Source organism: Rutilus rutilus, assembly GCF_951802725.1.
Source record: "Rutilus rutilus genome assembly, chromosome: 5".
NCBI classification, from domain to species: domain Eukaryota; kingdom Metazoa; phylum Chordata; class Actinopteri; order Cypriniformes; family Leuciscidae; genus Rutilus; species Rutilus rutilus.
This window is the reverse complement of record NC_140213.1, coordinates 3432574-3452405: the sequence shown is the minus strand read 5'-3', so window position 1 is coordinate 3452405 and position 19832 is coordinate 3432574. Positions and strand designations below refer to the sequence as shown.

Below are 19832 nucleotides of genomic sequence, written 5' to 3'. Positions count from 1 at the left end.
CATTCAATTTATTCAATTCATTCAATGCATTCATTGCATTCAATTCATTCAATGCATTCAATTCATTGCATTCAATTCATTCAATGCATTCATATCTATAAATAGGACTAATAGGAACCACTTAATAATGTTACGTCATTAACAAATAAATACCAAAAAGTTCCATGGTAGATTGCCTGTTTTTGCATCATTTTAAGATGTAAAAATGTCTAGATTGGGAAAGAATAAAAATACATTTTGGTTTTATTGTTATTTAATAATTATTATAATTTTTTATAACTTATAACTTTTATTATTTAACTTTTATAACTTTTTGTTATTAATCATTCACTCAATATTCAAGAAACAAGGAAAGACAACTGAAACTGAAATATGGAAATATAATAAAAATAGAAAACAGATGGTTGCTCAGTCTTCCGTAAGACTTTAACCCTTTGCATTTTTTTCTATATTTGCCCAAAAAGAATCCTGAATTAGAATTTTAAAAAGTATAATAATATTGAACAATGTTCACAGAAAGTTGTTTGACTGCAATAAGTGTTTTTTTGTTTTGTTTTTTTGTTTTAGAAAAGAAAGCCTCATTCAAACTCAGATTACAACTTGAAATGTAGCCAATCCCTAAATTCTGAATGTTGCCGAATTGTGATCATAACAAGCAACGTGTATATATATATTTTTTTTTTATATCTTCTCAAGGGACAATACTATAGAAATGAAACTTGGATATATTTTAGTCAATGTGCTGCTTGTATAGCAGTATATATTTGCTGTCCTCTGAAAATAACTCAACACACAGCCATTATTGTCAAAATAGCTGGCAACAAAAGTGAGTATACAACCTAAGTGATAATCGCTGTACGTCGTATAACCATGCAAAGCCACATGTCCTATTCATCATTTTCATTCATCATTTGCTTGACAGGACCATACAAATGTGTGTATCTTGAATTAGAGCAGTTTAAATGTGTGCTTTGAGTACAATTCTCTAATATTGACGACTGGAGGTTCAACATGGCACCTCATGGCAAAGATATACTAAAATGTTTGCTGAAATGTGAGGGGTGTATTCACTTTCGTGAGATACAGTAGCCTATATTAATGTGCATAATAAGTGTGTATGAAATGGAGGTTAGTGTAGTCTTTCCCCCCCTATATTAGGGGCTTTCGCACCGGATAGTTCTAGGAACTAACCACCAGGATGGTTCCCTTACTTTTCTGTAATTTCTACAGTTATTTACTTTACATCACCCAGTATTATATTTCTCTTTACAGTAAATAACTGTGATTCCCATTGCATCATGGGAATTTTCTGTAACGTCAAACACCTCATACAGAGACTTACTGTATTTTTTTAATTTGCTGTAGCCTACTGTATTTGACGTAACGGCCTCTCTGGCACCATTCCATCGTGCTTTTTATTTCTTAATGTTTGCCTTACACCTTGTGTCTACATCGCTATAACAGCCAGAGCCTGTCTATATTGGACACACTGAAGCGACCGGACCTTAATACAAAATGCAAACCTGTTTGTCCCTTGTCAGAAATAGCGCGAGCGCTTGGACTCGGAGAACCGTACGTCAGAAATATAACGGCGCATCACTATAACTTACACTGTCTGGGATTTGTGTCGCGCCGGAGCATCCAGTGTAATATCAGGGTCTGACTGGCTTTTGTTGGATCGCGCCGTTCGTGTCTGGCCTGGGGTTGAGACGGAATTCACTTCACCGAGAGAGAGAGGCCAGCAATCAAGGTAAAAAAAATATATATGTATATATATATAATCAGAAGATGGACCATTTTCTATGTTCAGTCTCACCAGATTAAATGTATCCAGGTAAGCACTGCAGTAAAACTCTCACTAATTCATTCATACCAAATCTAGCATTCTAAACAACTTAAGTTTATATTTTTGCATTATTTTTATATTTTATTAGGCAGAAGACTCTCTACCTTTGTAGTCCCACCTGAACAGGAAGGTCCTAATATCAGTGCACAGGTGGGTTAACTACTGTAGGAAGAGAATGATCATCACTCAGTGATTTCTTGCATGTGTCTTGCTGTGTATTTGTCTCAAACAGGAACCCCTCCACTGCAGACAAGCTGACATGGGCTAAATCATAAATTTCAGTCTTTCTCTCTATATGGATCTCAGCATTTTTGGACAGAATTGATGATATGTAGGCTAAGTATTAAAATTTAATCTGGCATAATTTAATTTAGTTCATCTGAAATGTTTGAATATTGCTATTGAATATGCTGTTTACAAATATATATTCTTAAGTTAAAAATAATAATAAAAATGTAAAAAAACAAGGTTAAAAATAATTTGACACTAATATGGAATTTTCTCCCCCACCTCTCTCTCTCTCTCTCTCTCTTATATTGGAACCGGGATCTCCTCTGAAGGACTGAGTTCATTTGTGTTTGTGTTAGTGAACACGCATACTGTACAGACCAGGGAACATTCTGATGCTGTCAGTCAAGTTCTGAACAGGAACCAATCTTTGGAGAAGTTCATTTATTCACAAAGGTGGACAAAAACTATATTGTGTTGACTATTTAAAGATTATTTTGATGATGACTTTTATGCTGTGGAAAAGATGGAGGAGTAGACAGTCAGACATTGATTATAATAAGAAATGTTTCTTGAGCATCAAAGAGACTTCTTTCAAAAACATTAAGACACTTAAATACGTCTTTTGGTCACCAGTGTACATGAATCCAACACATTTTTGGAAATAAGTGAAATTATTTTGAAGGATATGTGTCATGTATTGTGAAAAGGACTGTGTTTTGTTGGACATTTCCTTTTTGACTGCTTAAAAATGTATTTATATTCTGCAGTTTTCAAAAAAAATTATGAAAAAAACAATGTTGTGCATGCATAAATCCTTCATAATAAATCCTGCAATATTCCACACAAACAAATAATACCAATTGTCCGTTTGGATTTGATAACGTCTTGTCTAGTGACTTCTTTTTTGCCCTGCTTGATGACTTTTATTTTGAAAATACGATCCGGATATTCATGCAGTGCTCATACTGAGTGAGGTACGTAAACAGCAGTTGCTGCAACGGATGCCACTTTATATCTTTAAAGTAAAGTCACCATTAGCACATGCAAGTTCGTGATGTGTGTGTTATTTAAACAGATCAGTATGAAGACTCCCGTCAGTGTCCTCCGGCTTCCCCGCGGCCCGGACCCGAACAGCCGAGGTTTCGACCCGAACTCCCCGCGCTTCATCGCTCTGTGCCCCACTACACTCTCCTCCTCGTTCTCATCTTCATCGGGAGCTGTTGATGAAGAGGAGCAGCGACTGCGCTCAGATCTGCGCGAGAGATTTCTGCGGACTCTCTTATTGATGACTGACAAACAAGTCGAGTTCAACATGCACGAGAAGGTGCGCGTGCGCGCGAGGTTCGGGGCCTCGGATATAGACGTGCTGAACTTCCAGGTGTCTGGTCTGGAAACTCCTCTCGGTGTCCAGAAAGAAGCTCTCCTGAGATGCCAGGATGTGATTGCATGCTCGTTTGAGCTGTGAGAGTCGAGCTGAGCCACTAGAGGGCGGTGGACGTGTTGAGATTGTGTGGTGATCACGAAAGTTTAATGGGTTCAAAGAACCTTCTCGTCGCTTACTTGTTTTTCATGCTGTTGTTTGTAATAAACGTTTGCAATGATCAGAATTGTATTATGATTGTTTTTTAAAATCAAAGATTCCTTAATATTTTTTGTAACACTTTACAATAAGGTTCATTTAGTTAACTACCTTAGTAGTAAGAATGAACAATACTTCTTCAGCATGTATTAATCTTAGTTCATATTACATTTACTAATACGTTATTAAAATCAAAGGTTGTATTAATGATTTATAAGCTGTTTTCCTCACGGGGACCAAAAAATGTCCCCACAAGGACAAGGATTTCAGATATTGCCATCTTTGTGGGGACACACACGCACACGCACTCTCTCTCTCTCTCTCTCTCTCTCTCTCTCTCTCTCACACACACACACACACACACACAAGCTTACACACAGACAAACACACACGCTCCTTACGATTGCCATGTCTGGTTTACTATCTTTGTGGGGTCTTTCGATAGACTTAATGGTTTTTATACTGTACAAACGGTATATTCTATCTCCTTACACTAACCCGACCCCTAACCCTACCCATCACAGAACACTTTCTGCATTTTTACATTTCCAAAAAACTCATTCTGTATGATTTATAAGCTTGCTTACCCATGGGGACCTCAGTTTAGGTCCCCACTGTGACACGAGTCCCGATGAGTCTGTGTGCATTCAGGTTGAAGTCCCCACCAAAAAATGTCCCCACAAGGACAAGGATTTCAGATATTGCCATCTTTGTGGACACACACACACAAGCTTACACACAGACAAACACACACGCTCCTTACGATTGCCATCTTTGCGGGGACATTTTGTCCCCAGAATGTAGGGTTTACCAGGACACACACACACACAAACAGCCGCCAAACATTAGTCATTTATTTGGGTCCAAAAAGTTTTTTTTGAGGGCACACGAGTTTGTCTGTCGCTATTCTTCTAATGGAACGAGGAGAATCAATGACATTCAATCTTCTTAAAAGGTATGAGGTTGTTTACCAAAGCCAGCTTTTATTAGAATATCATTAGACATTGTTCAATGACTGTGCCATTGTTGTTCACGTTTCCCTGGCAGAGTCTGGGCCTGATGACTCATCTCGAGTGGACAGATGCACAGATCCCGTTCTGTTGTCAGAGCTCCCCATAATTTAATCAGGAAGCTTACAAGGACATGCAATGTTAATTTCATATTTCAAATCACGAACCGTAGCGGCACTAGTCGTTTTCCTCACCTAGTATCCGGCGCGAGTAATCGTGTTTTGAGATGCAGGTCTGCGAACGCTCACGTAAGAGGTTCATTGCTCACATTTAATCATCTTTCTCCCCTTTATTTACTTTAAATGTTTCATTGAATCAATCAAGGTACAAGTGAAGGACTAATGCAATGAAATAAAGTGCTTCAAATTGATCTGCGTTTCTTTGGATTGTTTTCCACTTGCAAAAGGTACTCACTGATTGGACTCTATTAGCGTCTGCATGAGAGGCATTCACACAAATGTGATTATGAGCAGAAGCTTTGAAACTTTGATCTTTTTGCAACGGACACCTAAAATATAAAGACAGATATATATTTTCATGCATAAAATCTATCCATCAATCTATTGTCATAGATGCCATATTTATATGGCTCCTAAATAATTAGTCACATGGGATTTATGGCACAAATTTGCAATCTTGTGACTCATTTTGGGGCCGTTTTGATTAATAACTTAAAAAAAATAAAATATATATATATATATATATGATACCCCTTTACAATAAGGTTTATTAGTTAACATTAGGTAATGTATTAACTAACAATGAGCAATACATTTGTTACCGTATTTATTCATCTTTGTTAATGTTAGTTAATAAAATACAGTTGTTCATTGTTTGTTCATGTTAGTTCACAGTGCATTAACTATATATAATATGTGATGTTTTTTGAAAACGTAAAAATGCAGAAAGTTTAGTGTGATGTGTAGGTTTAGGGGTCAGGTTAGTGTAAGGGGAGAGAATATACAGTTTGTACAGTATAAAAACCATTATGGCTAAAGTCCCCATAAAACATGAAAACACAATGTGTGTGTGTGTGTGTGTGAGAGAGAGAGAGAGAGAGAGAGAGAATGAGTGTGTGTGTGTGTGTGTGTGTGTGTGTGTGTGTGAGAGAGAGAGAGAGAGAGAGAGAATGAGTGTGTGTGTGTGTGTGTGTGTGTGTGTGTGAGTGTGTGTGTGTGTGTGTGTGTGTCAGAGATGGTATAAGAAATCTGCCCTGTCCAGCGCCGTTGGCCTGCAGGAAACACATTCCAGTTCGTCCTGTTTGCGGCCCTCTCTCTCTTCCTGGAACATGTCTGTGATAACTTACAAAAATACATCACAGACCCAGCGGCCCCTCTCTGAACCATCTCTGCAAAACCAGCCAGCTCAACGAACGGGACACACACTCATTCAGTCCTCCGCGGCGACGTCTGCGTGTACATGTTCAGTGGGATCACATGATCGATGTGAAATCTGCCGTCGTCCATCATCCCGTGACGCTCTGTTATCACCCGGCATTGTTAGCGATCCATCTATTTTTGTGTTCGAACAGATTCCAGCGTTTCCTCTGAGATTATCTGAACATCACTGTGATTCACAGGCAGCTGCGGTCATGAGTGCATATGAAAGATGTGAAGAAGTGATGAATGAATATAAATGAATTTTATAGTAGCATATTACACTTCTGAGCTCGGCCTGTGTGTAATGTTTAGTTTCAGGCAGAGACGTTGGCTCCATCTCTTTGGGATGTTTATGTGCCCATTGTGAAGGCCAGAGTCGGTCTGAGTCACCCGGCCTGAGGTTTGTGTGTGTGTGTGTGTGTGTGTGTGTGTTGTGAAGGCCAGAGTCGGTCTGAGTCACTCTCGACCCGGCCGGCCTGAGGTTTGTTTAACTTGCTTTCAAAGAATTTTGGATCTGCTCCAGTGATTGTGACTCTGCAGGAGTTAATGCACCGACTCGGACTCTAGAAACCCGAAGAACGAGAAACACGAAGGTCAAGGACATGCCAGACCACACTAATAGAAAGCGCTCAACGCACCATAAAACAGTCCAGAACACAATCAGATGTTTCTTCAGCTCTGTTGTCTCTCTGAAAACTCTCCTAAAACACTCATTCTGACTAGTTTCAGTTGAACACTTACTAGTACACCACTGCTCGTTTCACGTCACTGTCAAAGTAAAGCCCGGTGAATGGCGCTCAATGGTAAATCGCATTTGAAAATAATCTAAACCTAACCTTAAACTAACCGATAGTGTTAACAAAACTAAACATGAGAATAAAAGTGCATTTGCTTCTAGAAGTCTTTGAGCTCTTTTATCGTCACTCGTAAGTGCACTTAGCAATTTTACTACGTAATAAAAGCTATATGGAGCCGGCTATGTGATCAAACGGCAAAATGCATTTGGTAAAAGTATGGTAAAAGAGTTTTGAGGTCGTAACATAGTATTGTGCATGGAACCACACAAAAAGTAAGTGCTTATTAATTGATAATCTGTCCCTGTTATCATAATTTGTGTGAACATTAAATTTTTTTTTTTTTTTTTTTTTTTTGCACAAAAAAATCATACTTTTGTCTCAGAATTGTGAGATAAGAACTCACAATTGTATTTTTTTTTCTTCCATTATTTTCTTAATAGCAACACTAAATCTAGCAACAACAAAAAAAAGCACTGGTGGCAAAATAGTTATAATTTTTGTGCAATCATTAAAAAAAAATATGTTTCATCATGATACATTTTTTCTTATTTTTCAATGGAATACATTTTTTTAGGATGAATTTCCATAAGTCTGTGTCCGGCACAAGGGTAAAACAATAAAATCTCCACATAAAAACGTGTGCAAAAGTAGCAAAAAATAACGATGAAGGCATGCCTGTAGCACAAACAATGTGCTACGCGTACAATTATTATTAGAAGTTTGCTCTAAACTCTACCAACACCTAAATCTGAGCAGTTGCAATAGTGATGCTCCTCTTAGCAAACTCCACCTAAAGCCTTGAGGAGTTTTCCTCGGACGCGCCGCTTGTTGTGCCACATCGGCTGGGCAAACAGGTGGAGATTGGGTGGGACACACGGCCTCTGTCTAGCCAGGAAGAACTGGACACGAGAGCAGATCCTAATTATAAAGAGATGAGAGATAGCTGCTTTTATCTGAATCAAAGTGGAGGGTCTCTCCCCACACCCCTCTGGGATTAAACACAGGAAGATTGTGCTAATGAGAGACCGCGCTGCTTTAGATGACATTAAACTCTCTCTGATGGGGAAGCTCACTTGACCATTCTCCCACGCACTATCCGATGGGAACATGATAACTGGCTATGGAGTCGTTTTCCAAAGGCCAGTATCTCTTCAGTCTGCAAAAACCGAAACGCTCTGACGAAACAGACTAAAGATGAGGCAAAGAGTTACCAAGATAGCATTTCTCATATTCATTTAGTTTAACTTGATGTACTAAAATAAGTAAAGCGCGCATAAAAATAATAATAAAAACTATTTAGATTTTTTTTTATTTTTTTTTTAAGAAAAAAGTACTAAAATTAATGGAAAATATTAAAAATAGAAACTAATACTATCTGAAATAATACTGCACAATCACTATAAGTCATGAAGTGCGATTCACAAGTCATCTTTTTCGATATCACCTGTGCTTTGCATTGTACATCTTGCATCCAATCATTTCCCCAAAAGAATACTGATATATCACCACACGTCTGGTGTGAATCGCATGGAGAATGATCCAGGCAGAAGCATCAGTATTTGTGTTCAGCGACCTCACTGAACAGGTTTTAGGGGGTTTCATGTTGAAAGTATTAGGCCTGACAGGCAGACAATGAGAGCTGTTAAGAATTTGCTATAATAATTCTCTAATTAGACAAAAACAGGAAGTAGACAAGCAATATCTATTGAGTGGTTTCCTGTTGGAAGCCAGTACATTTGTTGTTGGTCCAAGTCCTAAAATTGGGACCCTGCCATGCCAGAGTTATTTTCATTTTGATGCTGAACGGCATTCTTCTCTGGTGAGAGGCAGTTTAAGGGCTTTCTGTCAAAACACGTTATTAATCTCCCTCAATTTATTCAAGTAGTTACATTGAATCACTTAAGGAATGTTGTGGACAGGCTACACAAAGGAACACTGTGTGTGTGTGTGTGTGTGTGTGTGTGTGTGTGTGTGTGTGTGTGTGTGTTTTCTTTATGAAAACTGGTCTAGTTGCTTCTAAGGTCAATCATATATTTCAGAGTAATGCATGTTTGCAGAGAGAACAGATTTTTAATGATTAAAGGGATATTCTGCATAGTTGATGCAACAAAAGAATCTGTCATCATTGACTCTCGTGATGTTTTGTGGTAATATAGGTTTTAAATGGCATGGGGGAGTGTAATAAATAACAACTGTAAATTAACAAGAGGGCCTTTGCCAAATATGAAATAAAAAATGTTATAGGAGTCCTTCTTTCTTTCTGGCACAGATTTTGCTGACAGTTTCTGTGCATATTTTTACATTCATTACAAAAAAAAAAAAAAGCACGACAGATTCCCATCATCCCATCCCCATGTCCTCTAACCTGTTACATTGCTCTCATCCTCCACTCCCTCTCTCTCTTTCTCCTACATTCATCCTTTTTGTTCATGACCACAGTCATCTTGACTGGGTGGAACAACTAGCAGATATGATTACAGTGAGTGAGTATTTCTATGGCTGGGTTTATGTCCATTTGTAGACACATTCTTCTAATCACTCTTATATCCGAGTGAAACGCTTCTAGAACAAGAACAAATGTGGGCGGGGCTTGATTTGTCCGTGGGGTATTGATTGGATGGTTGTGGTTTGCTATTGGCTGATCTCATGTGAGTGACAGGTTGCCCCGCCCCCCCCCCTCGTCATCAGAGAAGAGAAGAGATGCTGCAAGAGAGAGGGGAAGATATCCTGATTCAAGATTACGAGTAACATGATTTTAAAACATGATATGCACGGATAAAACATTTATAATACATACTGCAATATTCTATTAAAAAAACAAGACAAGAATTGCCAATTTTGATTTCATGCTGACCAAGTTTTGCTGCATTTACTGTGAAGCGAGCTACTCTGAGATGCGCAACAGACTATTGCGTTAAAATACACACAGTGCGGTGTGTATCAACTCGCTCTCAGAGAGAAGAGAGAGGGAGAAATCACAGCTCGGTGTATCAATACTGGGGAAATGACAATTGAACTGGAATACATAAACTATTTTAACAACACTAGAATGTGTGTTCAATCACTAAATAGCAAAACTATGATAATACTGGAATGGAAAAAAAAAAAAAAAATTCTTCAAATTTCAAAGGGCTTTAATTTGAAACCAACATTCAAAACTACTTCTAAAACAAGCATTTGTGCAGGTGGACGTTTGATTCAGTAGCTTTTACAATAGATCTCGTATAGCTCTGCCTTTGTAATAACACGACTCAAGCGACACACACTGTTCCTTCTCTCTCTCCTTTTACCGTCTGTTCTCTTCCTCTGAGATGGTTTTCTCCAGTGCTTGATTTACGTCAGTCAGGACAAGGACATCCACCCGTTAGTCGCGCCGCTGACGTAGACGTGACCGCCCATCTCTCCTCCCTCTCGCAAATTGGGGTCACCAACCTTCATCAGCCAAAGCGTGTGAGTCATGATCAGGCCGGCTCGCAGTGGAGTCACCGTGGGACATCGGCGCTTCCGTCTCCAACCCAAATTAAGTAGGGCCGACCTGACATTGTCTGTTCTGAGCTGTCAAATCACTCTCGGGTGGGGAGAAGAGGAAGAACGGCGGGATTCGTGATTAGGGACTGGATCCGCTCCGGAGGGGATCCGGGTGGGCTGGATGATTAAGGGGGAGATGGGAAGAAGACAAAATAAAGGGAATAGATGGAGAGGTAGAGGGATGGGCTGGCAGGGTCCCAGGACACGTCTCTCTATTTACTGATCCTATCAGTGAGTCTGAATCTGAATAAACACCCGGTCTAGATAAGGAACTGAAGACATATACAGATACGCATACACACGTACACTCATATTCATCCAGTCAAATGAGACTCTAGACTTGGAGGGAGGAATGATTTGCACATTTATTTGCACATGCTGTCTGTGTTTATTTTAGCACCTAATTTCGCAAATTAGGTAACAGTTTAATTCCAATAAATTCCAGTGAATCGCTATTTCTGCTCTTTTAAAGTGTCCACTTGAACTGGATTGTGGGTGGTTGACGAAAAAGAAACACTGCATTTCTTCCATGTAAATCATGCGCTCTCTGGAATACTTGAGTCTGATTGGTCAATCGATCAAATATTTGTATATAATAAACACTAAGCTATATATTTGGGACATTGTCCAAGGCAACATAGCAGTGTTACTTTCATGTCTCCCATGTCAATCCACAGTCGCTTTCTTTTCATACTTACCATACTTAAAGTAGACGAGGGAGACACATACCCGTTTACACTTTCCACCACTTCTGTCCTGATTTCTTCTGGGGGAGGGTCTATGGGCGGCGGGTTAATGTATGGGCTCTTTCAGATCTTTCGAATGGACGAAATAAGCTCGTGCAATTTATGAACGCGCCCGGAGATGACAGAAAAACACACGAAGAGCAGCAGCTTTCATTTCTGATCTGCCGAATGCTGTTGAAATCAGGAATGGTGAGAGAACATTGTGATTGGTACGTTTTTCATCTTCAAACCAAACTTTGGTCTTCAAAGTTTAAATCCCGTCTGGCTAAGAATGCTTCCCATAATGTCCACGCATCAGGTCAGTGGGTAGAGAGTAGACATTATCGTCTTCAGAGATTCGACTTTTTTGTTGTTTACACAGAGACGATTTTCAAAAACTTGCACTTTGATTCCCATTTTCAAAAGTTTGTGTTTTCAGGCCAAAACAGAAAGATTTACGTCTTTAGTTGAAAACGGTGTCGTGTAAACAGCCCCTTAGACCCTGTTTACACCTGTATTTAGCAGCGTCCACTTGTGATCTGATCGACTTAATACCAGATGTAAACATTTGGGTGAGTTACTACATTTTGCAGAACTGTTGTGATGTAACAACTGAGGCAACTGCACATACAATTTAGAGAATGTTAAGACCGTTTAAAACAAATGAGCCAAAGTGAATGAGAAAAACTGTAATGTCGTTGCAGTGTTTGTCCTGTAGATGTGCTGAATTTCGAAAGCAATAGACAATTTTTCTTAGCAGATTAGATCTACAAGTGAAAAAAATTAAAATCATTTTAAGTGGGGTAATACAGTCAGCCGATCATTATCACGAAATGAACCCGAGTGATGCAAGACCTCTTCCAAGTTGAATGGAATGCAAAATAATGAACTTACGCAAGTCCCTTTGTCTTTTAGACGGATGATGAGTTTGCTCTGTTGTGCAGCAGCTGTGATGCAACCCAGCAAGCAATAGCCATCATTTCACCATCTAGGTTAACTATAGACCCGATCCGGCTATGAGTAACCCACTTCTAGCCAAAATAACCTTGAATTTGGTTACATGTCGTTTTTACCAAAATAACTTGAGAGATAACTTAAGCAAAGTCAACAAGGTGTTTGGTTCCCTTTCGAAAGGGAACTCTACACTACGTCAGAATGACGCTATGGGGAACGCCTCAGGCGTGACAGGTGTCTGAAATAAATATCAACTCACGTCAATCATGTTGACCGGCGACAGCCCGTGAATCATCAGCTTGATTGATTAACGCGCGACCTGGATGTATAAAGGGGAGCCTTGCACACATGACAACATCTTTTCGTCTTCAGGGACTGTTCTGTCTGGTAAGAATATCGCTTACAGAGTATTATGATGAAATGCGCAGAGAAGAAGCAGAGCTTCCGTAAGTGTGCAGACCCGTGCCCAAGATTCTTGACGCCGGGTGACACACACGATCTGTGCGTTGTTTGTTTGGGTGAAGAGCATGCACGAGAGGCTCTCGAGAGAGCTTCTTGTGCGAACTGTGAGAGTTTTTCTTTGAAAACTCTCCGCTCTCGTCTGACCCTTTTCTCGAGGGAAGAGGGTTCAGCTTCTGAGCCGCGTGGTGCGGGTCCCGCTCGGGCTGAGGCTCAGCGGCGACTCTCATCATGGGGGTCTCAGAAGGAGCTGGCCGAGCGTCTTGAGAGGGAGGTTCACCTCTCAGACAGCTCGTCCACTGACGAGAATGAGCTGCAGGTAGATGATGACGTGTTATCACTATCACCAAATGCATCTGCAGCTGTTGCTCTTCCGGACGGGCAGGAAATGATTGATGTGGTCAGTCTGGCAGATACTGAGCCATCTCAACCATCCTGCCCTGTGTATGCGGAGCTGGTGGATGTTATGGGGCGCGCCACCGACAGGTTGCAGCTGCCGTGGAGGCGCGTCAGGGAAGAAGCCGCTCGTGGTCGTCTCGACGATCGGTTTCTTTCCAGCCATAAGCCACCAGCTCAGGTGAGCCTTCCATTCCTTCCGGATCTCCATGCTGAGATCAAGAAGGCATGGAAGAACCCGTACTCTGCTCGTATTCATCCACATCAGCGGGGTAGTTTCGCTGCTGTGGATGGAGCGGCCGAGCACGGGTATGTGTCGATGCCGCCCGTTGACGAGACGTTGGCTAACTATCTCGTCTCTGGGCAGGCATCGACACTAAGAGCTCCTACCCTGCCATCCAAGCCGCTTAAAACAACTTCGCGCTTGAATGGCAGAGCATACACTGCAGCGGGTCAGGCCGGTGCTGCTCTGCACACACTCGCTGTGTTACAGGCGTACCAGGCCGACCTGCTGCGGGATCTCGACCAGGGGGCAGGACTGTCCCCTGAGGCGGTTATTGAGCTGCGCCGCACCACGGATCTGGCTCTCCGGGCCACTAAACAATCTGCTGCCGCCATTGGCCGGTCAATGGCGGCTATGGTGGCCACGGAGAGACATCTGTGGCTTAACCTGGCCGACATCGGGGAGAAAGAGAAGACCTTTCTTCTCGATTCGCCGGTTTCGCCCGTTGAACTTTTTGGCCCCTCCGTTCAGACGGTGGTCGAAAAGTTCAGGGAGGCGAGGGCGCGCTCAGCTGCATTTAAGAGCTGCATACCGCTGAGATCCGAGTCCGCGCCCAAACAGGCGGGCAGGCCTGGCCAGTCTGGGTCTGAGGGCCATAGACAGGCCCAGAGGGCCAGCGTCTCTTCTCGTGCGCCTCCTCCTGTCCGGAGTAGGTCACAGAGGAGGCGCAGTTCCCGCAGGAAGAAGGATCTGAGGGAGGTCATCCAGCAAAAGCGCACTCAGCGGCGCTAGGGATGATCTCCCCGGATGCCTTCTTCTGATGTTCCCCAGGCGTCTCTTACATCAGGCCTGGGGCTGGGTCTATGATGAATATCATGTCTGATGGCCCCCCTTCAGCCTGGTTGGTAGGAGCGCCTCTTTCAGGCATGTAAGCGGTTAACCCAGGTACTCTTTTAAAAAAAAGAGAGAGTTCCTGACGTGTCTTTACTTTACACGCCGCAGGTGTACTGTCTGGTCTGCTTGGTATAATGTTTTTTGTGCGCAAATAACATATTTCTGTTTCTCTTACAGACCCAGTATCCTGTATAGAGTTTGGGGGCATGTTTTTGGAAGAAAAAAGAAAAAAAAAAAAAAAAAATTTAGTTTTTCTTTTGAAGGTGCTGTATGGCAGGTAGTAGGCCTTTGCAGGCCTCCTTGACCAGACAGTCCTCTTCTGAGAAAAATATATATATATTGTCAGGTTGCAGGCCTCACTGGCCTTCCTGAAGGTGAGCTCACATTTTGTGGTTATCAGGTCAGAGGCCTCACCAGGCCTTCCTGAATATGAGCTCCCACATACTGTGGTTGTACATGAGCTCCCACGTACTGTAGTCGCCAGGTTATAGGCCTCACCAGGCCTTCTTGGTTAGGAGTTTTTCACATGTCAGGTTTCGGGCCTCGCCGGCCTTCCTGAATGTGAACTCCTACATACTGTGAGTTTCCACTTACTGTGGTTATCAAGTTATAGGCCTTACCAGGCCTTCTTGAATATGAGCTCCCACATACTGTGGTTGAATGTGAGCTCCCACATTCCGGGGTTATCAGGTCAGAGGCCTCACCAGGCCTTCCTGAATGAGAGCTTCCACATATTTTGGGTTAATATGAGCTCCCATTTACTGTGGGTATCAAGTTATAGGCCTCACCAGGCCTTCTTGAATATGAGCTCCCACATACTGTGGTTATCGGGTCATAGGCCTCACTAGGCCTTCCTGAGTATAGCTCTCACATACTGTGTTTGTATGTGAGCTCCCACATACTGTGGTTATCAAGTTATAGGCCTCATCAGGCCTTCTTGAGTATGAGCTCCCACATACTGTGGTTATCAGGTCATAGGCCTTACTAGGCCTTCCTGAGTATAGCTCTCACATTCTGTGGTTGTGTGTGAAGCTCCCACATACTGTGGTTATCAAGTTATAGGCCTCACCAGGCCTTCTTGAATATGAGCTCCCACATGCTGTGGTTATCAGGTCATAGGCCTCACTAGGCCTTCCTGAGTATAGCTCTCACGTACTGTGGTTGTGTGTGAAGCTCCCACATACTGTGGTTATCAAGTTATAGGCCTCACCAGGCCTTCTTGAATATGAGCTCCCACATGCTGTGGTTATCAGGTCACAGGCCTCACCGGCCTTCCTGAGTTTTAACCTTCCACAATTAGTGGTCACCAGGCTTTAGGCCTCTGCGGCCTTCCTGGTTATGAGTTCTTTCATGTCAGGTGGCAGGCCTCACCAGGCCTTACTGAATGAGAACTCCCACGTATTGTGACTATCAGGTTGCAGGCCTCAGCTGGCCTTCCTGATTTTGGCATGCTGTGGTTGCCAGGTTAGAGGCCTCACCGGCCTTCCTGAGTATGAGTTCCCCCATGCTGTGGTTGTATATGAGCTCCCACTTACTATAGTCGCCAGGTTATAGGCCTTACCAGGCCTTCTTGGTTAAGAGCCTCCACATGTCAGGTTACAGGCCTCACCGGCCTTCCTGAATGTGAGCTCCTACATACTGTGGTCATCAGGTTACAGGCCTCATCTGGCCTTCCTGGTTATGAGCTCCCACATTCTGTGGTTATCAGGTCAGAGGCCTCACCAGGCCTTCCTGAGTATGAGTTCCCACATACTGTGGTTGTATATGAGCTCCCACATACTGTAGTCGCCAGGTTATAGGCCTCACCAGGCCTTCTTGGTTAGGAGCCTTCACATGTCAGGTTACAGGCCTCGCCGGCCTTCCTGAATGTGAGCTCCTACATTCTGTGAGCTTCCACTTACTGTGATTATCAAGTTATAGGCCTCACCAGGCCTTCTTGAATTTGAGCTCCCACGTGCGGTGGTCGTTAGGTCACAGGCCTCACCGGCCTTCCTGAGTTTCAACCTTCCACAATTAGTGGTCACCAGGCTTTAGGCCTCTGCGGCCTTCCTGGTTATGAGTTCTTTCATGTCAGGTGGCAGGCCTCACCAGGCCTTACTGAATGAGAACTCCCACGTATTGTGTCTATCAGGTTGCAGGCCTCTTCTGGCTTTCCTGATTATAGGTTCCCACGTACGGTGGTTCCCTGGTTACAGGCCTCACCAGGCCTTCCTGGGTTTGAGCTTTACATGTCAGGTTACAGGCCTCATCCGGCCTTCCCGAATGTGGGCTCACACATACTGTATTTTCTGGCTCAGACCCTGGTCTTTCACTTCGGGTCCCATTCTAGTTACTTCCTGTCGTCTCTTTATTACGACAGATGTTTTTCTCTAGCTAACTTCCACATTCTGATGAGCTCCCACACACTGTGGTCACCGTGTTACAGGCCTCACCGGCCTTCCCGAGTGTGAGCTCCCACATGCTGTGGTCGCCAGGTTAGAGGCCTCATCAGGCCTTCTTGGGTTCAGAATGACTAAGTACATGCACCTTCTCTCATGTACTTTCTATTTCCATTTTTTATGGTAAGGGTTGTGCGCTGTACGCTTTATTCCCTTTCTGAAAGTGAGCTCCCACATCCTGTGGTCGCCAGGTTAGAGGCCTCACCGGCCTTCCTGATATGAGCTCCCACATGACGTGGTCGCCAGGTTAGAGGCCTCACCGGCCTTCCTGATAGGAGCTCCCACATGCTGTGGTCACCAGGTTAGAGGCCTCACCGGCCTTCCTGATATGAGCTCCCACATGTTGTGGTCGCCAGGTTAGAGGCCTCACCGGCCTTCCTGATAGGAGCTCCCACATGCTGTGGTCACCAGGTTAGAGGCCTCACCGGCCTTCCTAATATGAGCTCCCACATGTTGTGGTTGCCAGGTCAGAGGCCTCACCGGCCTTCCTGAAGGTAAGCTCCCACATATTGTGGTTGAATACAAGCTCCCCCATGTTGTGGTCGCCAGGTTAGAGGTCCTACCAGGCCTTCCTGGAGGTAGCTCCCTTTAGGCCCTCAACAGGCCTCCTCAGTGTTTTGAAACACAAACACTGGGTAGATCCATGGATCGAGTAGAGACACTCCCCTCGCTGGCAAGGGTTGTAAAGCACTATGCTGAGTCATACTCTCCAGGGTTTCCCGTCTCTGAGATCCGGGCTGAGTGGTTCACTGCCTGCTTCGCAGTCCCTCGGGTTGGATGCCTTCCTAAGGCAAGTTCCAGAGGCTCTGTCTTCGGACAGACAGGAAGTGGCCAGACTTTGGTGTCTTATGTACTGACACCAGGTCAGGCCTGCCTGGTGGTATTTCAGGTGGCACGCTCCCCTGAATAGTGACTGGCTGGGAGTCCCTTGGGCCCCCTAGCCACACTCCCTTGAAGGGACCCCTTCTTTTGGAAGCTGTGGTCCTAAGCCTTTGAGCTGGCCCAGATATACCCCCCATTAACTATGTTTTGGCGGTTTCTTGGTTCATTAGCTTGGGTGATGACCGGTAGGGAGTGCTGTCACTGACAGCCCGATGTGACCTAAGGGTGAGTGGTTCCAGTGTTTTCTGAATTACTGGTTCGGACAGTTGTCACTGCCTTTGGGCATGCACTCCCCTCAGCATGGTGGCGTTGGTATATCGTTCCCCATAGCGTCATTCTGACGTAGTGTAGAGTTCCCTTTCGAAAGGGAACGTCTCAGGTTACGACTGTAACCTATGTTCCCTGAGAACAGGGAACGAGACACTACGTCTTCCTGCCATGCCTCGGGGCCTGCCTGCAACAGTCCCTTCAGACGATAGGATGTTGTCATGTGTGCAAGGCTCCCCTTTATACATCCAGGTCGCGCGTTAATCAATCAAGCTGATGATTCACGGGCTGTCGCCGGTCAACATGATTGACGTGAGTTGATATTTATTTCAGACACCTGTCACGCCTGAGGCGTTCCCCATAGCGTCATTCTGACGTAGTGTCTCGTTCCCTGTTCTCAGGGAACATAGGTTACAGTCGTAACCTGAGACGTTTCATTTCTTCACTCATTTCATTTCTTTGTTATCTAATTGATGACTAGTCTATTCTTGGGCTATGGTTTAGACGTCTATTAAATGTTCACTGACGGCCCAAATTTTGCCTTGTTTTAGCTTAGATGTCAGAGTTGTGTTTGGACGGCTATTAGACGTCTTTTAAACGCAAAATTGCATGCTGGGAAGTTTGTCGAAAGAAAACTTGTTCTTCCAGAATGCTTTAAAAACTAAGAGCTGGCCTTTAACACACAGGCACCTGTTTTAGGACTGTATGGGACAGGCTCTCATCTTGACCTTTCGGAGACCCTGTAAGTGACCTGTGGATGCATGGAGGTCGGCAGAGCACAGGTGTTGTGAATGTGCATCTGAACACCTGCACGGCAGGCCTTTTCCTCTATAACCGAATCCACATCTGGCCCGGATCATGGCCTTGCCTCCACACCAGACATAAATAACACATCCAGCAATGTGGACCCGTCTGTCCTGCTCCGCTGTGAATTACGACCTGCTGTTTCTCTCTCTCCCTCTCTGTCATTCCTCTCGATCTGCCTTTTGTCATTTTTATCTCGGTTGTTCGTGTTTTATCCCCCCCATCTGTGAAGATGAAACATCATCTTCTCGTCTTGAGATGTTTTGAAGGACGTTTTCACAAGCCGCCTGATCCCGGTGATATTGGATTAGACTGACATCCTTTCAATGGGATTCAGGACTGGAGATCTGAGACTGAAACGCTGCGGTGTTTCATATTCCATCAGCTCTCTGGCATGCCTGCACATGAACAAGGACACAGTTTCCAAGAAAACTTCATTGATTTTTAGTATTTCTTACTTCTACAACGAGTTATACCCAGCCTTCTTTTGGAAAGTATGTCCAAACTGTGCTGAAATTCCATGTGTTTAGAGAGCAATCTATATCCATCCGATATCAAATGGCAGATTCTGGCCATGTGCATTAAATCCAGAGGCCACCCATGAGGACTAAAGAGAGACTGATGATTTGCACTTTTCAGCAAGTCTCTATAGAGTTATCCATAACATAGCACAGCTTACTGCAAGAGTGTGAGATATGTCGCACACTGTTGTGTTATTTACAATATCATTACTACAGCTCTAAACTCTGATTGGATGAGCTCGTACCCACATATTATACAGAACAGTAATGCATTTGCCAGCATAAAATGCCATTCAATTAACTGTTTATTGGCAGAAGAATTGTTCATTCTGATTATTATTAATATTTCACGAGTTCCTTTGCCCATATAATCTTTGAGCGAATAAGGTTAAGCGTATTTGTCTTGCTGTCCGCAGTGGAGGGGCTCGAGGACGCAGCTTCAACTCGAGCTTAGATAAACCCCCCCAGTGGGACTACTAATGCTTGGATGGTGAGTATGGGAACAAGATGCCTAAATTATGCAGGTGGAGCTGGGGAGGTGGAGGGACGCGAGATGAGCGGCTGCTTATGGGTTCACTCCTCCCGAAATTACATTGTGAACTTCACTAATAGTCAAGTCACCTTTATGTATATAGCCCTTTATACAATACAGATTGTTTCAAAGCAGCTTTACAGTGTTAAACAGGTAAATAATGATTCAATGATGCAAACAGAATTCAATTCTGCTGTAAAGCAGCTCTAAAAAAGGCAATAGTAAACAGTCATTATACAGTTGAAATCAGTTGATCAGTGTTGATTCAGTTCGGTTCAATAACTGTGTAAAGATCATCAAATATGGAATAAGTTCAATTGGATGGATGGATAGGCTTCAGGTTTGTAGAATAACATTAGGTTGCCTC

At 43.3% G+C, this 19832-nt stretch overlaps 1 protein-coding gene across 1 annotated transcript; it reads left to right on the top strand.

Annotated features, from left to right (window-relative positions):
* The first annotated feature begins 2988 nt into the window (after window positions 1–2988).
* On the top strand, window positions 2989–5029 carry gemin7 (gem (nuclear organelle) associated protein 7). The gene is made up of 2 exons (XM_084409958.1): window positions 2989–3051; window positions 3153–5029. Exon 2 carries the CDS (start codon window positions 3159–3161, stop codon window positions 3540–3542), a length of 384 nt encoding a protein of 127 aa, XP_084266084.1. The 5' UTR covers window positions 2989–3051; window positions 3153–3158; the 3' UTR covers window positions 3543–5029.
* The last annotated feature ends 14803 nt before the right edge of the window (window positions 5030–19832 follow it).